Consider the following 19,138-nt stretch of genomic DNA (forward strand, 5'->3'; position numbering starts at 1 on the left):
GGCGGAGCAGACTCGATGGGCCAAGTGGCCTAATTCTGCTCCTATGTCTTATGGTCTTACGGTCATAAAAGGATCAAGAAGGAGAGAGCACAGATCTAAAGCGATTTACAGAAGACGCAAATGTGATGCGAGAAAAATTATTTTCACACAGAGAATGGCTTGGGTCTGGAATGCACTGCCTGGAAGTGTGGTGAAATCATCGAACCATAGAATCTGCAGCATGGAGACAGGCCCTTCGGCCAAACTGGTCCATGCCGACCAAAAAGCCCATCTAAGCTAACCCCATTTGCCTGCATTTGGCCCATATCCCTCTAAACCTTTCCTATCATGTATCTGTCCAAATGCCTTTTAAATGTTGTCAATGTCCCTGCCTCAACCATTTCCTCCGGCAGCTCATTCCACACACGCACCACCCTCTGTGTAAAAACGTTGTTCCTCAGGTTCCGATTAATTCTTTCCCCTCTTAATTTAAACCTGTGCCCTCTAGTTCTCGATTCCCCAACCCTGGGAAAAAGACTGAGTGCATTCACCCTATCCATGCCTCTCATGATCTTATAAACCTCTGTAAGATCACCCCTCAGTCTCCTACGCTCCAAAGAAAAAAGTCCTAGCCTGTCCAATCTCTCCCTCTAACTCAGTCCCTTGAGTCCTGGCAACATCCTTGTAAATCTCTTCTTGCACACTCTCCAGTTTAATAACATCTTTCCTATAGCAAGGCGACTAAAACTGAACACAATACTCCAGGTGCGGCCTCACCAACGTTCAATCGAGGCATTCAAGAGGGCGTTGGATGAGTACTTGAATAGAAGTGCAGGGGTGCGGGGAAAAGGCAGGGGAATGGCACAAAGTCATGATGCTTGCTTGGAGAGCTGGTACAGACACGATGGGCCAAATGGCCTCCTTCCGCGTTGTGACAATTCTTCTATTCTGCGATTCCATGCTGTTAAACTTTCCCATTGTGTCTTCCCACAGACCCTCATTGCTAAAGCACTGGGCGTTCCCGCCAACAGGATTGTTTGTCGGGTTAAGAGAATCGGAGGGGGCTTCGGTGGGAAGGAATCGCGCAGCTCGCTGCTCTGCACTGTCGTCGCAGTCGCAGCTCAAAAGCAAGTATCAAGACAGCAGGGGGCGGGGGAGTAATATTGGAATCTAATAGAGGTCTCAGTCATAGAAACCCGACAGGGCAGAAGGAGGCCATTTGGCCCATCGATCTGCACTGAATCTCTGACAGAGTATCTTACCCAGACCCTATCCCCGTAACCTCCTGCATTTAGCATAGCCAATCCACCTAACCCACAACTCTTTGACTGTGGGAGGAAACTGGAGCACCTGGAGGAAACCCACGCAGACACAGGGAGAACGTGCAAACTCCACACAGGCAGTCACCCAAGGCCAGAATTGAACCTGAGTCCCTGGCGCTGTGAGGTAGCAGTGCTAATCACTGTGCCACCGTGCCACTCTACCTTGAGGTCCTTGATGAAATCTATGATCATGTTTACATACTAACAATAATCATTCTACAAGTGCAGCATTAGCCCAGTTAGGAATGGAACCATTAGAAGCTGCATTAGATACATACCATAAAACTCCTTAGATTAATGATGGCCAACCCTAGGCTAGGGAGTGGGTCGGGCGAGTGGGGGTCCTGCTTCATCTCAGTGGGCCGCAAGATTGACATTTGGCTTGTTCACTAACCATGCTTAATCATCTATATATTCTGGGCACAGTGGCACAGTGGTTAGCACTGTTGCCTCACAGCGCCAGGGACCTGGGTTCAATTCCGGCTTTGGATCATTGTCCATGTGGAGTCTGCACGTTCTCCCCGTGTCTGCATGTATTTCCTCTGGGTGCTCCGGTTTCCTCCCAGAGTCCAAAGATGTGCAGGTTAGATGGGTTGCCCATGTTAGATTGTCCCTTAGTGTTCCAAGATGTGTAGGTTAGATGAATTAACCATTGTAAATGCGTGGGGTGAGGCGATATGGCGAGGGAGAGGGCCTGGGTAAGATACTCTGTCAGAGAGTCAGTGCAGACTCGATGGGCCAAATGGCCTCCTTCTGTTGGGAATCTATGATATGAATGAAACCATCATCAACTTCAAATGCTCAAAACAAAATGAATATTTATACTTTGGAAGCAAAGCGAACGCACGACTCTCACAGTCAATGTTGTGAGCAATCAGTATGCCCCTCACTTCACTTGCCCTTGCTTTATATGCCAACACTTCAGTCATACTGGTAGGAAAAAAAACTACACGGATAGAAATCAGCAGAATGGGGCAATCCTGTGCATGGGCGATGGTCAACAAAATGTCTTGCGGAACGGACTCAGAACCCAGATCGACCGCATGTGGCCCCCGAACCTTACAATTTAAATGAATTGTCCCTATTCGCTTGCCTACACCTTTTAGTGGGGCGGGAACAGATGGATCTCTGGTGGGGGGGGGGGGCAGATGGATCTCTGATGGGGTGGCAGATGGATCTCTAGTGGGGAGGGTCAGATGGATCTCTGGTGGGGGCGCAGGGTACAGGGGGGTCTGCTGTCACTCCGCGGGCGATCAGTGGGGGAGGGAGGGGGGGCAGGGGTGACGATCGGTCTGTGTAGCGGGGTGGGTGGATAAGGGGGACAGTGATGTGTGTGGGTAGTGGGGTGGGTGGATAAGGGGGACAGCGATGTGTGTGTGTAGTGGGGGGTGGATAAGGGGGACGGTGATGTGTGTGGGTAGTGGGGTGGTGGATAAGGGGGGACAGTGATGTGTGTGGGTAATGGGGGAGTGGATAAGGGGGACAGTGATGTGTGTGGGTAGTGGGGGGGTGGATAAGGGGGACAGTGATGTGTGTGGGTAGTGGGGGGGTGGATAAGGGGGACAGTGATGTGTGTGGGTAGTGGGGGGGTGGATAAGGGGGACAGTGATGTGTGTGGGTAGTGGGGGGGTGGATAAGGGGGACAGTGATGTGTGTGTGTAGTGGGGGGGTTGATAAGGGGGACAGTGATGTGTGTGGGTAGTGGGGGGGTGGATAAGGGGGACAGCGATGTGTGTGTGTAGTGGGGGGGTGGATAAGGGGAACAGTGATGTGTGTGGGTAGTGGGGGGGTGGATAAGGGGGACAGCGATGTGTGTGTGTAGTGGGGGGGTGGATAAGGGGGACAGCGATGTGTGTGTGTAGTGGGGGGGTGGATAAGGGGGACAGTGATGTGTGTGTGTAGTGGGGGGGTGGATAAGGGGGACAGTGATGTGTGTGTGTAGTGGGGGGGTGGATAAGGGGGACAGTGATGTGTGTGTGTAGTGGGGGGGTGGATAAGGGGGACAGTGATGTGTGTGTGCACCATCGCTCCCGCTTGTCGCTCCTGGGCCGCTTTCTCCATTTTCTGCAGCCCGGGAGCAATCTGACGCCGGCGCGCTTTTCAATTTTTTTTCAAACTGCGCACGAGCAGTTCAGAGCTCCGATCGTTCTGGCCGCCCTAAGCCCGGCCCACAGCGCGAATGGGACTGGAGATGGCTGAGTGCGTATGGGGGCACCTGAAAGCAGATTTCTAAGTCGGATCTGCATTACGCCCAGATTCAACACTTAGAATGAAAATGGTAAAATCGGGCCCCAAGAGTGGGGAATTTATGGCCTCACTCATCCCAAAACCGTAAACTACCCCCCAAGGTCAACGGACCTTTCCATGGTCCGCCCCTCGCCCGCTCTGATTCCCGTGACGGGCGGGACGTCAGAATTCCGGCGTAAATTGCCATGAATACCCACCCGGTTCATGAGGGCCATTAGAAAAGTGGGTCTACTGCCCCCTCCTGGTTTGGTGTATAATCTCATTGTCCTGGATAATATTTATCCCAAAACCAACATCACTAACCTGCAACTGATGATCTGTTCCTGACCTCCTACTCTTTGTGGGACAGGTCCTCTGCTGTACGCAAATTGGTAAAGGGATTAAAAACAAGACTGAAACTGAGCATAATCAACAGGTGGTTAATGACTAAAATAAAAGCAAAATACTGCAGATGCTGGAAATCTGAAATAAAAAGCAAAGCCTCAGCAGATCTGGTGGCATCAGTGGAGGCAAAGAAACAGAGTTAATGGGCTGAGTTTTACTGTCCTGCCCGCCATGGGAATTGGAGTGGGTGAGGAGGAGACCATGGAAAGGTCCGTTGACCTCTGCAGGGTTTTCCGGTTTCAGGGCAAGCGAGGCAGGAAATCCCGCCCAGTATTTCAAGTCAGGGGAGGCAATGGCCTGGTGGTATTATCGCTAGACTATTAGTCCAGAAACTCAGCTAATCTTCTGGGACCGGGGTTCGAATCCTGCCACGGCATTTTAATTCAATAAAAATCTGGAATTAAGAATCTACTGATGACCATGAAAACCATTGTCGATTGTCAGAAAAACCCATCTGGGTCACCAATGTCCTTTCGGGAAGGAAATCTGCCGTCCTTACCTGGTCTGGCCTACATGTGACTCCAGAGCCACAGCAATGTGGTTGACTCTAAACTGCCCTCAGGCAACTAGGGATGGGCAATAAATGCTGGCCAGTCAGCGACGCCCATGTCCCACGAATGATTAATTTTTTTTCTCTTTGAAGACTACTGCTCAATTCCTCACAAATCCATTTGCAAGACGGGTTCTAAAACAAGCAAAAGGAAGAAGCAAAGAGCCTGTTTCAGTGCACATACAAACTTCCAATAGCCAAAAAACATTTCATTGTTTCTTCCCCCCTGCCCCCCACCCTTCGCCATCCCCTCCCCTCTCCTTCTTGACTAACAGGACAAAACGACCCGTTCGATGTGTTCTGAACCGTGATGAAGACATGTTAGTGAGCGGTGGAAGAAATCCTTTCTTGGGCCGCTACAAGGTAAAGACTCGGGAATGGCAGAGGACAAGGGGAAGAGAAATGTTGACGGAACTGTCATGGGTTCTTTTCTCCTCTTCTGTTTTGCTTCCAGGTTGGTTTTCAGAAGGATGGGAAAATAGTTGCCGTGGATCTCAAGCTTTACATGAATGCAGGAAATAGTCTGGACCTTTCAGTGGCTGTACGTAACATTTTATGAATTCCTTAAAAAACACAGTGGGGCCTTCTGCTCGATTGATGCTCGGGGATATTTTATTTGGAGCAATTATATCCCCGTCCAGCTGTCTCTCCAGATGAGAGATTATAGGGCTACAATAATATAGTCTCAAAGTAAGAGGGATGGCCATTTCAAACTGAGATTAGGAGAAATTTCTTCAGTCACAGGGTTGCGAACCTTTGGAATTCTTTACCCCAGGGGTGAAATTTTCTCAAAAAAATTCAAAGCATCGAATGGATGAGAAAACAGTAGTTTTGGGGATGCGAATTTATGGCATTCTTTGCAATGCAGAAGCTGGAATGCAAATCTCATCAGTAGAGGGAAGAGGTGGAGCCTCAGCTCGCCCATGAAGCCGGCTGCTGAGCTCTAGGGGCGCCATTGCGCAGGTGGCCCACTCTCCCAGTGGTGTGGCGAGCCAATAAGATTGCCCCCTGAGTGGGAACATGATTGAGATGTATAAAACTATGAGGGGCATAGATAGAGTAGGCAGGAAGAAGCTTTTCCGCTTGGTGGAGGGATCGATGACTGGGGGCATCGATTTAAGATAAAGGGCAGGAGGTTTAGAGGGGATGTGAGGAAAAACCTTTCTACCCAGAGGCTGGTGGGAATCTGAACTCACTGCCTGAAGGGGTGACGGAGGCAGAGATCCTCAAAACAGGCTTTTAAAATTTTATTTATTTGTGTCACAAGTAGGCTTACATTAACACTGCAATGAAAGTACTGGTTAGATGCATTGGCCATGCAAAATTCTCGTGCTGGAGTGTGGCAACTAGGGCTTTTTCACAGTAACTTCACTGCAGTGTTAATATAAGCCTACTTGTGACGCTAATGAATACACTTTAAACTTACTGTGTACAGTTCTGGTCACCCGACTGTAGAAAGGATATTATTAAACTAGTAAGAGTGCAGAAAAGTTTTACTAGGATGCTACCAGGACTTGATGGTTTGAGTTATAAAGGAGAGGCTGGATAAACTGGGACTGTTTTCCTTGGAATGTAGGAGGCTGGGGGGTAATCTTATCGAGATCTATAAAATAATGAGGGGCACAGATCAGCTAGATAGTCAACATCTTTTCCCAAAGGTAGGAGAGTCAAAAACTAGAGGGCATAGGTTTAAGGTGAGAGGGAGAGATACAAAAGGGTCTAGAGGGGCAATTTTTTCACACAGAGGGTGGTGAGTGTCTGGAACAAGCTGCCAGAGGTAGTAGTAGAGGCGGGTACAATTTTGTCTTTTGAAAAGCGTTTAGGCAGTTACATGGGTAAGATGGGTAGAGAGAGATATGGGCCAAATGCGGGCAATTGGGACTAGCTTTGTGGTAAAAACTGGGCAAGTTGGGCTGAAGGGCTTATTTCCATGCTGACTCTAATTCAAAAAACACAAAGGAAGGTTCTTTACACAGCTTCCTTTCTGTGCATCTCTGAAACCAGGTCATGACTCGGGCTTTGTTCCACATGGACAATGCGTACAAAATCCCGAATATTCGCGGGGTCAGCTATATCTGCAAGACGAACCTGCCTTCCAACACAGCATTCCGTGGATTTGGGGCTCCTCAGGCAATGCTGCTGGCCGAGTGCTGGATGAACCATATTGTTGCAAAGTGTGGGCTGCCTTCAGAGCAGGTACGGTGCGGCAAGGGCTACTGGGTAGGGGCATCGGGAGTGGACCATGACTTTTTGATTTGATTTGATTTATTATTGTCACATGTATTGGGATACAGTGAAAAATATTGTTTCTTTCTTGCTATACAGAGAAAGCATATTGTTCATAGAGAAGGAAAGGAGAGAGTGCAGAATGTAGTGTTACAATCATAGCTAGGGTTTAGAGAAAGATCAACTTAATGTAAGGTAAGTCCATTTAAAAGTCTGGTGGCAGCAGGGAAGAAGCTGTTCTTGAGTCGGTTGGTACGTGACCTCAGACTTTTGTATCTTTTTCCCGATGGAAGAAGGTGAAAGAGAGAATGTCCCCGGGGTGCGTGGGGTCCTTTATTATGCTGGCTGCTTTGCCGAGGCAACGGGAAGTGTAGACAGAGTCAATGGATGGGAGGCTGGTTTGCGTGATGGATTGGTCTTCCTTCACGACCTTTTGTAGTTCCTTGCAGTCTTGGGCAGAGCAGGAGCCATACCAAGCTGTGATACAACCAGAAAGGATGCTTTCTATGGTGCACCTGAGGGTATGAGACGAGAGTAATGGTGCAGGTAGATCATAACGGCTGACCTTTGCTTCCTACAGACTATAGGGCTTGACTCAGAGGCAGGAATTTAATGCCTGCTCCTTCCCATTTGCAATTCTTGGAGCTGACCCCTGCTCTTTAAGGACAATTACTGCATCGATGATGGTAGGCAGGAGTCAACGTTGGTGACATGGATTGGTGGGAGATGGGTCTGGTTGATATTCGTGGGGAGGGGGATGTTTGAACAACCCATCAAAACCATTCCTAGCAAGGTGCATCCAGGACTTATTGAAGTGTTGCGGGGGTCCGTGAATGGTGGTGGGGAGAGTGGGGCAGCATGGTCATAAAGTCCAGGTTCATGAAAGGGTGGCTATCGAGAGTCGGGCCTGTACGTGACTCCCATCCCACACTGACTCTTAAATGGCCTCTGAATGATCTCAGTGAGTCTCTGGGCCTTACCCTGACAAGAGTCCCGTGAGACACGCCATGAAGTGCCCATCTCCAATTGCCTCAGCTGGTGTCCAGCAATCAATATCAAACCTGCCAGCAATGCCTGCACACCGAGAATGGACGAAATGGAAGTGGCTGGGGTGGTGGTGGTGGTGGTGGGGGGAGGGGGGGGGGGTGTTGAGTCCATTTCTGACCTTCCCTGACAGTTCTCAGGAAGGTGGCACTGGAGGGCTGAACAACCTTCTTCAGCCTGGCTGTTGATAGGTTCAATCATTTGGGCGCAGATGTCATCCACGCCTGCCCTCCCTGTGCAGGAGTGACCAGTTACCCACAATAATCCTGTGACCTTTTCATCTCAAGGTCCAGAGGCTGAACCTATACCAAGAGGGAGACTTCACCTACGCCAATCAAAAGCTGGAAGATGTTAACATTGGAAAATGTTGGGACGAATGTTTGGAAAGTTCGTCCTATCACAGCAGGAGGAAAGCAGTGGATGAATTTAACAGGTGGGATATGGAAACATTCCTGTGTGTTGCTTTGAACTTGTTTTATCAAACCACTGTTCCCTCCTTTGCCTGTCAGCTTGTTGGTTGTGACTAAGTTGGTGGCATTCTCACCTCTTGAGTTCGAAGAGTTATGGTTCAGGTCGGAAACTCCGAAGTGTTTTATGGAGCCCGCCTGGATCATAAGTTTTGCATCTTGAATTTGACTCGGATAAGCATGATATGTTTCACTTCAGGTCTGATTCAAATGACCCACTCGGGAGCTTTTATCAAACAAAGTTTATTGAAGAATATAGTTAACATGTATAATAAGAAAATTAGCAAGAACTTTTATCAATTACAAACAAAAAAACAAAACAACCACGATAATGTATAACCCTTAACAAATGTATCTAAGATGTTCCAATCTAACCAATCCCATGAACAAAACCCTTTAAACAAGTTCAACACAGCAAAGTCTAATGCTGACGTGCTACTGGAATTGAGTCTTTTGGCTGGAAGATTGAAAATTCTCAGTCTTGTAAGTTCTAACAGACCTCCTGACACACCCAGAATAATTTGAAGTCAGAATAGCTTCCATGAACCCCAGGGAGAGACTCTGGTCAAGCCACCAACAGCAGATGTCCTACTCCAGGAAGGCCAGACATTGTTTTCAGATAACCAGCAGAATTTCCAAATAAAACAGGGAGAGAGAGAAACATTTCTTTTTAGCTTGCTGTCCCTTCTGAAAACTAACCTGCAGCTTAGAACTGAAAATGAAAAAGCTCCTGTCAACTGACCTGCCAACCAGCTTTCCTCCTAACAATGTAGAGTCATAAAACTAATCTCAGAAAGTACCTGAGGCCCCATTTAAGACGCTTTAAAAGGACATCTGGTAGACAGCTCAGCAGCAGTGAGTAACACTGAAGCTGTGAGAGATCCAGAGACCATGATTTTTAAAAAAACCTTCTTAAAGGTGCACTAACGTCAGAGAAAGTTGTAGGTTTTAAGTCCCTTCCCCAGAGGGGTGATCTTATTGAGGTGTATAAAATCATGAGGGGCATAGATAGGATGAACGCACATACACCAGTATTCTACCAACCCACCTGCCATGGAGTTGGAGCGAGCGACGGGGAGACAATGGAAATGTCCGTCGACCTCGAGCAGGAATATCTCGTCTTGCTCAAGCAAGGCCACAAAATAGTCTTTTTTCCAGGGAAAGGGAATTGAAAACTAGAGGGCATAGGTTTAAGGTGAAGGGGAAAGATTTAAAAGGGACCTCAAGGGTAACGTCTTCACACAGAGGGTGGTGGGTATATGGACTGAGCTGCCAGAGAAAGTGGTTGAGGCAGGTACAATAGCAACATTTAAAAAGCATTTGGATAAGTTCATGAATGGGATTAAAGGGATGCGGGCCAAATGCGGGGTAATTGCGACTAGCTGGGAGGGCACCATGGTCGGCATGGACTGGTTGGGCCGAAGGGCCTTTTTCCGTGCTGTATTGCTCTATGGGCAGGATTTCCTAACCGCACTTGCCCCAAGACCAGAAAATCCTGCCCTCGGGCAACGGACCTTTACATGATCTGCCCCCTCCCGCTACAATTCTACGGCAGGTGGGACAGGGAAATGCTGCCCTATGAATCTATGACTCAAGCACAAAACCTAAGGCTCCAGTGCTGCACTGTCAGAGGTGCCATCTTTGGCATGAGTTCCCAGCTGTCATCTCAAGTGAATGCCAATATTCAATCCTCAGTTAACCTGGCCATTTAGCTCCTTGCTGTTTGTGGGAGCTTGCTGGGCTCAAATTGGCTGCCATTTTCCACACATTACAACGGCAACCGCTTTTCAAATCCTTAAGAAAGCCCACCAATGCCTCTACTTTCTATAGAGTCATAGAATCATAGAGGTTTACAGCATGGAAACAGGCCCTTCGGCCCAACTTGTCCATGCCGCCTTTTTTTTAGACCCCTAAGCTGGTCCCAATTGCCTGCATTTGGCCCAAATCCCTCTGTACCCATCTTACCCATGTAACTGTCTAAACACTTTTTAAAAGACAAAATTGTACCCGCCTCTACTATTACCTCTGGCAGCTTGTTCCAGACACTCACCACCCTCTGTGTGAAAAAATTGCCCCTCTGGATCCTTTTGTATCTTTCCCCTCTCACCTTAAACCTATGCCTTCTTGTTTTAGGCTCCCCTACATTTGGGAAAAGATATTAACTATCTAGCTGATCAATGCCCTTCATTATTTTATAGACCTCTATAAGATCACCCCTCAGCCTTCTACACTCCAGAGAAAAAAGTCCCTGTCTCTTAAGCCTCTCCTGATAACTCAAACCATCAAGTCCTGGTAGCATCCTAGTAAATCTTTTCTGCACTCTTTCTAGTTTAATAATATCCTTGCTATAATAGGGTGACCAGAACGGTACACAGTATTCCAAGTGGGGCATACATGTGACAATAATAAATCAAATCAAATCAAAGACCATTAAGGTGTTATACAAATGCAAAGGTCTTCCTTTCATTACAGGCAGGGGATTTTGGAGTGTGAGAGTTCACTATTTCTTCATTCATTATGTCTAGGCAACACCGCTGGAAGAAGAGAGGGCTGGCTATCATCCCAACCAAGTTCGGGATAAGCTTTAATGCTATATTCTTGAATCAGGTAGACTGCAAGGGGTTTTATTCATTCGCAGGATGTTGGCATCTCCGACTGTTCCAGCATTTATTGCCCAATCTTAATTGCCCTTGCTCGGCCAAGTCAAATGTCACATGTAGGCCAAACCAGGTAAGAACATAGAACATAGAACAGTACAGCACAGAACAGGCCCTTCGGCCCACGATGTTGTGCCGACCTTCATCTGAAACCAAGATCAAGCTATCCCACTCCCTACCATCCTGGTGTGCTCCATGTGCCTATCCAATAACCGCTTAAATGTTCCTAAAGTGTCTGACTCCACTATCACTGCAGGCAGTCCATTCCACACCCCAACCACTCTCTGCGTGAAGAACCTACCTCTGATATCCTTCCTATATCTCCCACCATGAACCCTATAGTTATGCCCCCTCGTAATAGCTCCATCCACCCGAGGAAATAGTCTTTGAACGTTCACTCGATCTATCCCCTTCATCATTTTATAAACCTCTATTAAGTCTCCCCTCAATCTCCTCCGCTCCAGAGAGAACAGCCCCAGCTCCCTCAACCTTTCCTCATAAGACCGACACTCCAAACCAGGCAGCATCCTGGTAAATCTCCTCTGCACTCTTTCCAGCGCTTCCACATCCTTCTTATAGGTAAGGATGGCAGATTTCTTTCCCTGAAGGGATATTCGTGAACCCGATGGATCTTTACAACAATCCTTAGACTTTTAGTTCCAAATTTTTATTTCATTTGAATTTCACCACATGCCGTGGTGGGATTCGAACCCGGTTCCCCTGCATGTTGCCTGGATTACTAACCCAGTGATAATACCACTACAGCACCGTCTCCCCTGTGGAGCACACTGTGGCTTCCAAAGGCCATAAAGGTGAGGAAGATGGCGAAGGGAAGATGTGAATTGGAACAGAGTGGTAATATAGCTGGCTTAATAATCCAAAGGCCTGGATTAATGCTCTGAAGACATGAGTTTGAATCTTGTCATGGTAATAAGATGAATCAAAATTCAATTAATTAATATATCTGGATTAAAATGGTCATCTTATTAATAATTACAAAACCAGAGGCCTGTCATTAAAAACCCAGTTGGTTCACAAATAAGGAAATCTGCCCTCCTTACCCAATCCGCCTAACCCATCCAAAGATGTGGATGGATCGACCATGCTAAATTTCCCCTTACTGTCAGGGGATTAGCTAGGGTAAATGCATGGGGTTATGGGGATAGGACCTGGGTGGGATTGTGGTCGGTGCAGACTAAATGGGCTGAATGGCCTCCTTCTGCACTGTAGGATTCTATGACTCTAACCTGGTCTGATCTACATGTGATTCTAGAGTTAATGAACTTTAATGCTCTGGCAAGAAGCCTCGACTAGTTGGGGCGTAAAGCAAAGTACTTGTGGTAGAAGAGGGGGCATGTGCAGGGTGGGGTGGATTTGTGGTGGGCGCAGTGGGCGATACTTCATATTTGTAATTGGTAACTTATCACCTTAGCAATGGAATGAACATTCCTCTGCCTTTTGTTTCAGGCGGGTGCTTTGGTCCATATTTACACTGATGGCTCAGTCCTACTGACCCATGGTGGGACTGAGATGGGACAAGGCCTCCATACCAAGATGGTGCAGGTATGAATAGAGACTCCTCAGGATAAAAACCAGAGTCAATATTCAAGAAATGTTCAACGTTTTATCTTTGAGTTATATTTATATTTTATCTCCATTTAGAACAGGCAATGCAATGGAATGAAATGACAGAAATGCTAATTGGCCCGATTTTGTACCTGGTTCCTCTTTCTCTCCAGATAGACCAGCTATTTCTATCCATCATAGTTCCTATGCAAAATGATTCACAAAAGTAGTCCTTTTTGGACCTTTCCCTCTGGTGATGACCCACTGGCCTGATCTAAATTGTCCCCTCAGCCATTTCCATATCTTAATAATATCTCAACCCGGTGGCCAAGATTTTTACAAAGTGGTTGAGAGTCCACAGAGCTTCCAAAATGGTGGCAAGGATCCAGATGCCAATGCCCCGCCTCCATTTCTGCAACATCAATTTCTTGTCAACAGAAGAAAGGGAAAGCTGAACTCCACAGAGCCATTTAACTGTCCTGATCTGATGGTTATCTCAATCTCTCGCCTTTAAAATCAAACAAAATTGATCGCAGGTGTCCGTGAGATTTTTTAAAAACATTTCTAGCATTTCAATAGTTGTTTGTTGATATTTCCCCATGGCGTCGTTATGAATGCTTGTCTGGTTTCCAAAAGCTACAATTATCTCAGCAGGAAGTTCTGATTTCACAGTTTGATTGACAGCCCAAAGAGGCTATTAAGGACCAGTTGTCTTTGATGTGGGGATATGCATAAAAGTTTGTTTGTTGGTGTACAAAACTAAGCACTAATAATGTTTTTAAAAAGTAAATGGGCTTTCATGAATGGGTTTTTTTTGCTAACAAATGCATATGGTGAAACTTGTGAGAGAATTTTAGAAATTATTTTATTTCATCCCCACATGGCTCCTGATGCCTGCCCAGTGTGGATTCTAGGTGAGTTGATATGGGGATATAAAGGACTATGGAGGTGGGTAGGGTAAGGGATACAGAGCCTAATATCTTACAACAAAATTAGGGTGATGTCCCAGAGAACAGAAGCGGGCCATCTAACCAGCTCACCTCAGCACTCGGTGACTCCAGTGGCCTCCAATACTCTGCTTCCAAAGTCGTTCGACCTCATGCTATTCCACACTCGAAACACGCTACCCCCTCCCTCCCCCCGCCCCCCCATAGAAATCATAGAAATCATAGAAACCCTACAGTACAGAAAGAGGCCCTTCGGCCCATCGAGTCTGCACCGACCACAATCCCACCCCCTATATATTTACCCACTAATCCCTCTAACCTACACATCTCAGGACACTAAGGGCAATTTTTTAGCATGGCCAATCAACCTGACCCGCACATCTTTGGACTGTGGGAGGAAACCGGAGCACCCGGAGGAAACCCACGCAGACACAAGGAGAATGTGCAAACTCCACACAGACAGCGACCCAAGCCGGGAATCGAACCCAGGTCCCTGGAGCTGTGAAGCAGCAGTGCTAACCACTGTGCTACCGTGCCGCCCTCCCCATCCTGTCCTGCCCCGTCCCGTCCCACCCCGGACATTTGAGACCCTTTTTCCAAGGTAGTCCCACTGAACCAGGAAATTCCCAGATGCAGATGGCCACCTTGGTAGCAAACATTTGGTAGCAGTCCCCTAATCGACAGAGTGAAGAATAGCCTGATTGGTCATTCGCTTTGCTGTTGTTCCAGAGACCAGATGAGTAGGGTTTTCTTGTCCGCATGTTGTGTCTGGAATTCGCTGCTGGAAAGGTTACTGGAAACAGAATCAATAGTAACTTATAAAAGAGAATTGGATAAATATTTTAAACGGAGATGCTTGTGAGGATAAACGGAAAGGGCAGGGAGAGCGAGACTAACAAGTAGTTCTTTCAAAGAATCAGCAATGGGCAGAATGGCTGCTTTCTGTGCTGCATTGTTCCAGGATTCTAACACCATCCCTCATCCCCCCAACACTAGAATCTCCCAGATTCACAACACATAGCCATGTGGACCGAGGAGGTTGTGATCTGCTGGGAACACCACCACCTTCAAGATTCACTTCCAGATCGCACAGCCCATCCTGGCTGGGTGGAATTTTACCGGCACATCCGCCCAAGGTTTGCACAATCCCGCCCGAGGCCAATGGAATGCTGCTCTTCGAGCCGGGGGGAGGGCGTGCCGGTAAAATTCCAGCCATTAAGTCCTTTCACCATTCTTGCTGTGTCAAAATTGGGGAATTCCTGGTTTAACTATCATCGTTGCAGCAGCAATACAGCCTGAGGACACATTATTTTTTGTTCTTTGCACCAGATGGGGGCATCACTGGCTAGGCTGGTATTTATTGCCCATCTCTGATTGCCCTAGAGGAGACAATGGTAAGCAGCCTTCTTGAACCACTGCAGTCATAGAATCATAGAATCCCAACAGTGCAGGAAGAGGCCATTTGGCCCATCGAGTCTGCACCGATCACAATCCCTCCCAGGCCCTATCCCCATGAGTCCACTTATTTACCCTGCTAATCCCCTGACACTAAGGGACAATTTACAATGGCTAATTAACCTAACCTACACATCTTTGGACTGTGGGAGGAAACTGGAGCACCCAGAGGAAACCCACGCAGACACGGGGAGAACGTGCAAATTCGAACCCAGGCCCCTGGCGCTGTGAGGCAGCAGTGCCAACCACTGTGCCACCGTGCCGCCCCGTCCATTAGGGGTAGGTACTGACAGTTTTTTTAATTCATTCATGGGGCATGGGCATCACTGACTGGCCAGCATTTATTGCCTGTTCCGAGTTGCCTGAGGGCAGTTGAGAGTCAACCAAATTGCTGTGTCTCTGGAGTCACATGTAGGCCAGATAGGTAAGGACGGCAGATTCCCTTCCCGAAAGAACAATAGTGAACTAGATGGGTTTTTCCAACAATTGACAATGGTTTCATGGTCATCAGTAGATTCTTAATTCCAGATTTTTTTTATTAATTCAAATTCCACCAGCTGCCATGGCAGGGTTCGAACCCAGATTCCCGGAACATTAGCTGAGTATTTGGATTAATAGTCTAGCGATAATACCACTAGGCCATCGCCTCCCCTGTTAGTTAGTGCTGTTAAGGAGGGAATTCCAGAATTTTGACCCAGTGACTGTGAAGGAACAGCTGATATATTTTCAAATCAGGACGGTGAGTGGTTTGGAGGGAAACATCCAGGTGGTGATGTTTCCATGTACCTGTTGACCTTGTCCTTCTAGATGGTAGAGGTCGCAGGTTTGGAAGGTGCTATTGAAATAGCTGTGGTGAGTTGCTGAAAGGTAACAACTAAAGAACAAAGAACAAAGAACAGTACAGCACAGGAACAGGCACTTCGACCCTCCAAGCCTGCGTCGAACCTGATGCCTGCCGAAAAGTTTATTTATTAGTCACAAGTAGTCTTACATTAACACTGCAATGAAGTTACTGTGAAAATCTCCTAGTCGCCATACTCCGGCACCTGTTTGGGTACACTGAGGGAGAATTTGGCATGACCAATTCACCTACCCTGCACATCTTTGGACTGAGGGAGGAAACCGGAGCACCCGGAGGAAACCCACGCAGACACAGGGAGAATGTGCAAACTCTACACACACACTGACCCAAGCCTAGAATTGAACCCTGGGTCCCTGGTGCTGTGAGGCACCAGTGCTAACCACTGTGCCACCATGTCGCCACTAAACTAAATCCGTATGCACTTACGGAGTCCGTATCCTTCCATTCCCATCCTATTCATGTATTCGTCTAGATGCCCCTTAAATGCCCCTAACATCCCTGCTCCCACCACCTCCCCTGGCAGCGCGTTCCAGACATTCACCACCCTCTGTGTAAAAAAATTTGCCTTGCACATCTCCTCTAAACTTTTCCCCATGCGCCTTAAACCTATGTCCCCTAGTACTTGACTTTTCTACCCTAGGGAAGAGCATCTGACTATCCACTCTGTCCATGCCACTCATAATCTTGTAAACCTCTATCAGGTCGCCCCTCAACCTCTGTCATTCCAGCGAGAACAAACCGAGTTTCTCCAATCTTTCCCCAGAGCTAATACCCTCCAGACCAGGCAAAATCCTGGAAAGATGGAACATTGGAATCTAGCCCATCAGGTCAATACAGCATAGCTCTCACTCCATTTCAGGGCAACTGGAGAGGGGCAATAACTGTTTTCTTTCCCACTCACGTCCACATCCCAAGAACAAATGGAGAGAAACATGAGAACATAAGAACATAAGAAATAGGAGCAGGAGTAGGCCATCTAGCCCCGAGAGCCTGCCCCGCCATTCAACAAGATCATGGCTGATCTGAGGCGAATCAGTTCCACTTACTCGCCTGCTCCCCATATCCCTTAATTCCCTTATCGATCAGAAATCTATCTACCCGTGATTTAAACATATTCAACGAGGTAGCCTCCACCACTTCAATGGGCAGAGAATTCCAGAGATTCACGACCCTCTGAGAGAAGAAGTTCCCCCTCAACTCTGTTCTGAACCGGCCCCCACTTATTTTGAGGCTGTGCCCTCTAGTTCTGGTTTCCCGTCTAAGTGGAAAGAATCTCTCTCCCCTTACCCTATCCAGCCCCTTCATTATCTTATATGTCTCTATAAGATCACCCCTCAGCCTTCTAAACTCCAACGAGTACAGACCCAATCTGTTCAATGTCTCCTCATAAGCTACACCCCTCATCTCCGGTATCAACCTGGTGAACCTTCTCTGCACTCCCTCCAAGGCCAATATATCCTTTCGCAAATAAGGGGACCAAAACTGCACACAGTTGCTGCCTTACCAGTGCCTTGTATAGTTGCAGCAAGACCGCCCTGCTTTTATATTCTATCCCCTTCGCGATAAAGGCCAACATTCCATTCGCCTTCTTGATCACCTGCTACACCTGCAGACTGAGTTTTTGCGATTTGTGCACAAGGACCCCCAGGTCCCTCTGCACAGTAGCATGATGTAATTTTTCTCCATTTAAATAATATTCCAATTTACTATTATTTCTTCCAAAGTGGATAACCTCACATTTGCCAACGTTATATTCCATCTGCCAGATCCTCGCCCACTTGCTCAGCCTATCCAAATCTCTCTGCAGACTTTCCGCATCCTCCATGCAATTCGCTTTCCCACTCATCTTCGTGTCATCAGCAAACTTTGATACCCTACACTCAGTCCCCTCCTCCAGATCATCTATGTAAATGGTAAACAGTTGAGGCCCCAGCACCGATCCCTGCGGCACGCCACTGGTCACCAACTGCCAACCAGAAAAGCACCCATTTATTCCAACTCTCTGCTTCCTGTTAGATAGCCAATCCCCCATCCACGCCAACACCTTACCCCCAACTCCGTGTACCCCAATCTTCTGCAGCAACCTTTTGTGAGGCACCTTATCGAACGCCTTCTGGAAATCTAAAAACACCACATCCACCGGTTCCCCTCTGTCTACCGCACTAGTCACATCTTCATAAAAATCCAGTAAATTCGTCAAACACGACTTTCCCTTCATGAATCCATGCTGCGTCTGCTTGATCGAACCATTGTTATCCAGCTGCTCTGCTATTTCCTCTTCAATGATGGACTCCAGCATCTTCCCAACTACGGACATTAAGCTAACCGGCCTGTAGTTACCCGCCTTTTGTCTACTTCCTTTTTTAAACAGCGGCGTAACAGTAGCTGTTTTCCAATCAGCCAGCACTACCCCAGAGTCCAGCGAATTTTGATAAATAACTACTAACGCACCTGCTATTACCTCAGCCATTTCTTTCAGTACCCTGGGATGCATTCCATCTGGGCCCGGGGACTTGTCTACCTTCAGTCCCATTAGTCTACCAAGCACTACCTCTTTAGTAACAGTAATTGTATTAAGGACCTCACCTCCCACCAACTCTCGATCTCTAATATTCGGTAAACTATTTGTGTCTTCCACCGGGAAGACCGACACAAAAGCCTACTAGGCCCATGCTCTGCAAGATTTAAGTAAATGACTACCTTTCCGAATATTCCTTGTTGTGCAGGTTGCCAGTAAAGCTCTGGGAATTCCAGTATCCCGGATTCACATCTCCGAGACAAGTACCAATACCGTCCCCAACACAAGTCCGACAGCAGCCTCTGTGAGCTCCGACCTGAATGGAATGGCAATTTATGTAAGAGTTTAACCTTGGGAAACCTCTCCGCTTTACTTAAATTCTTCCGTTTACACAGTTCTACTTGAAACCCCTCTCCCTTAAAACAAACAGCGATTCAACTTCCCCCAATAACCCAGTGATGGCTGTTTATTTCAGAACGCATGTCAGATCCTTCTGAAGAGGCTGGAACCAATAAAACTCGCCAATCCAAATGGGACCTGGGAGCAATGGGTAGGTACAAAATCAACAGCAATGGCCTTTCATTTCAGATTTAACGTCTCTCTTATCTTTGATGACAATATATCCGGATCTCACGGTTGGAAGAGGTAAGGTTCTATATGTAGCACTTACTCAATGAAATCTTCAGGACTGGTTTTGATTGCCCTAGCATCCCAAAATCTGCTAATAAAAATCAGCCTTGAATAAGCTCAATGACTAATGCATGCCATAAGGAGAGGCTGGATAGACTGGGACTTTTTTCTCTGGAGCGTAGGAGGCTGAGGGGTGATCTTATAGAGGTCTATAAAATAATGAGGGTCTATAAAATAATGAGGGGCATTAATTAAAACATGCTACCGTGCAAAGGGACCTGGGG

General features: G+C 47.3%; 1 protein-coding gene across 1 annotated transcript in view; it reads left to right on the forward strand.

Moving 5' to 3' along the window:
• The window catches only part of xdh (xanthine dehydrogenase), a 140,414-nt gene that overhangs the window by 94,460 nt on the left and 26,816 nt on the right, over positions 1 to 19,138 (forward strand). The window contains exons 23-31 of the mRNA XM_078212225.1: positions 973 to 1,106; positions 4,758 to 4,845; positions 4,937 to 5,023; positions 6,487 to 6,678; positions 8,040 to 8,185; positions 10,745 to 10,826; positions 12,344 to 12,439; positions 18,433 to 18,561; positions 18,700 to 18,774. Coding sequence (XP_078068351.1) covers positions 973 to 1,106; positions 4,758 to 4,845; positions 4,937 to 5,023; positions 6,487 to 6,678; positions 8,040 to 8,185; positions 10,745 to 10,826; positions 12,344 to 12,439; positions 18,433 to 18,561; positions 18,700 to 18,774 — 1,029 coding nt within the window. The remainder of the gene's footprint in view (positions 1 to 972; positions 1,107 to 4,757; positions 4,846 to 4,936; positions 5,024 to 6,486; positions 6,679 to 8,039; positions 8,186 to 10,744; positions 10,827 to 12,343; positions 12,440 to 18,432; positions 18,562 to 18,699; positions 18,775 to 19,138) is intronic.

Source organism: Mustelus asterias, chromosome 5, assembly GCF_964213995.1.
Source record: "Mustelus asterias chromosome 5, sMusAst1.hap1.1, whole genome shotgun sequence".
Classification (NCBI taxonomy): Eukaryota; Metazoa; Chordata; class Chondrichthyes; order Carcharhiniformes; family Triakidae; genus Mustelus; species Mustelus asterias.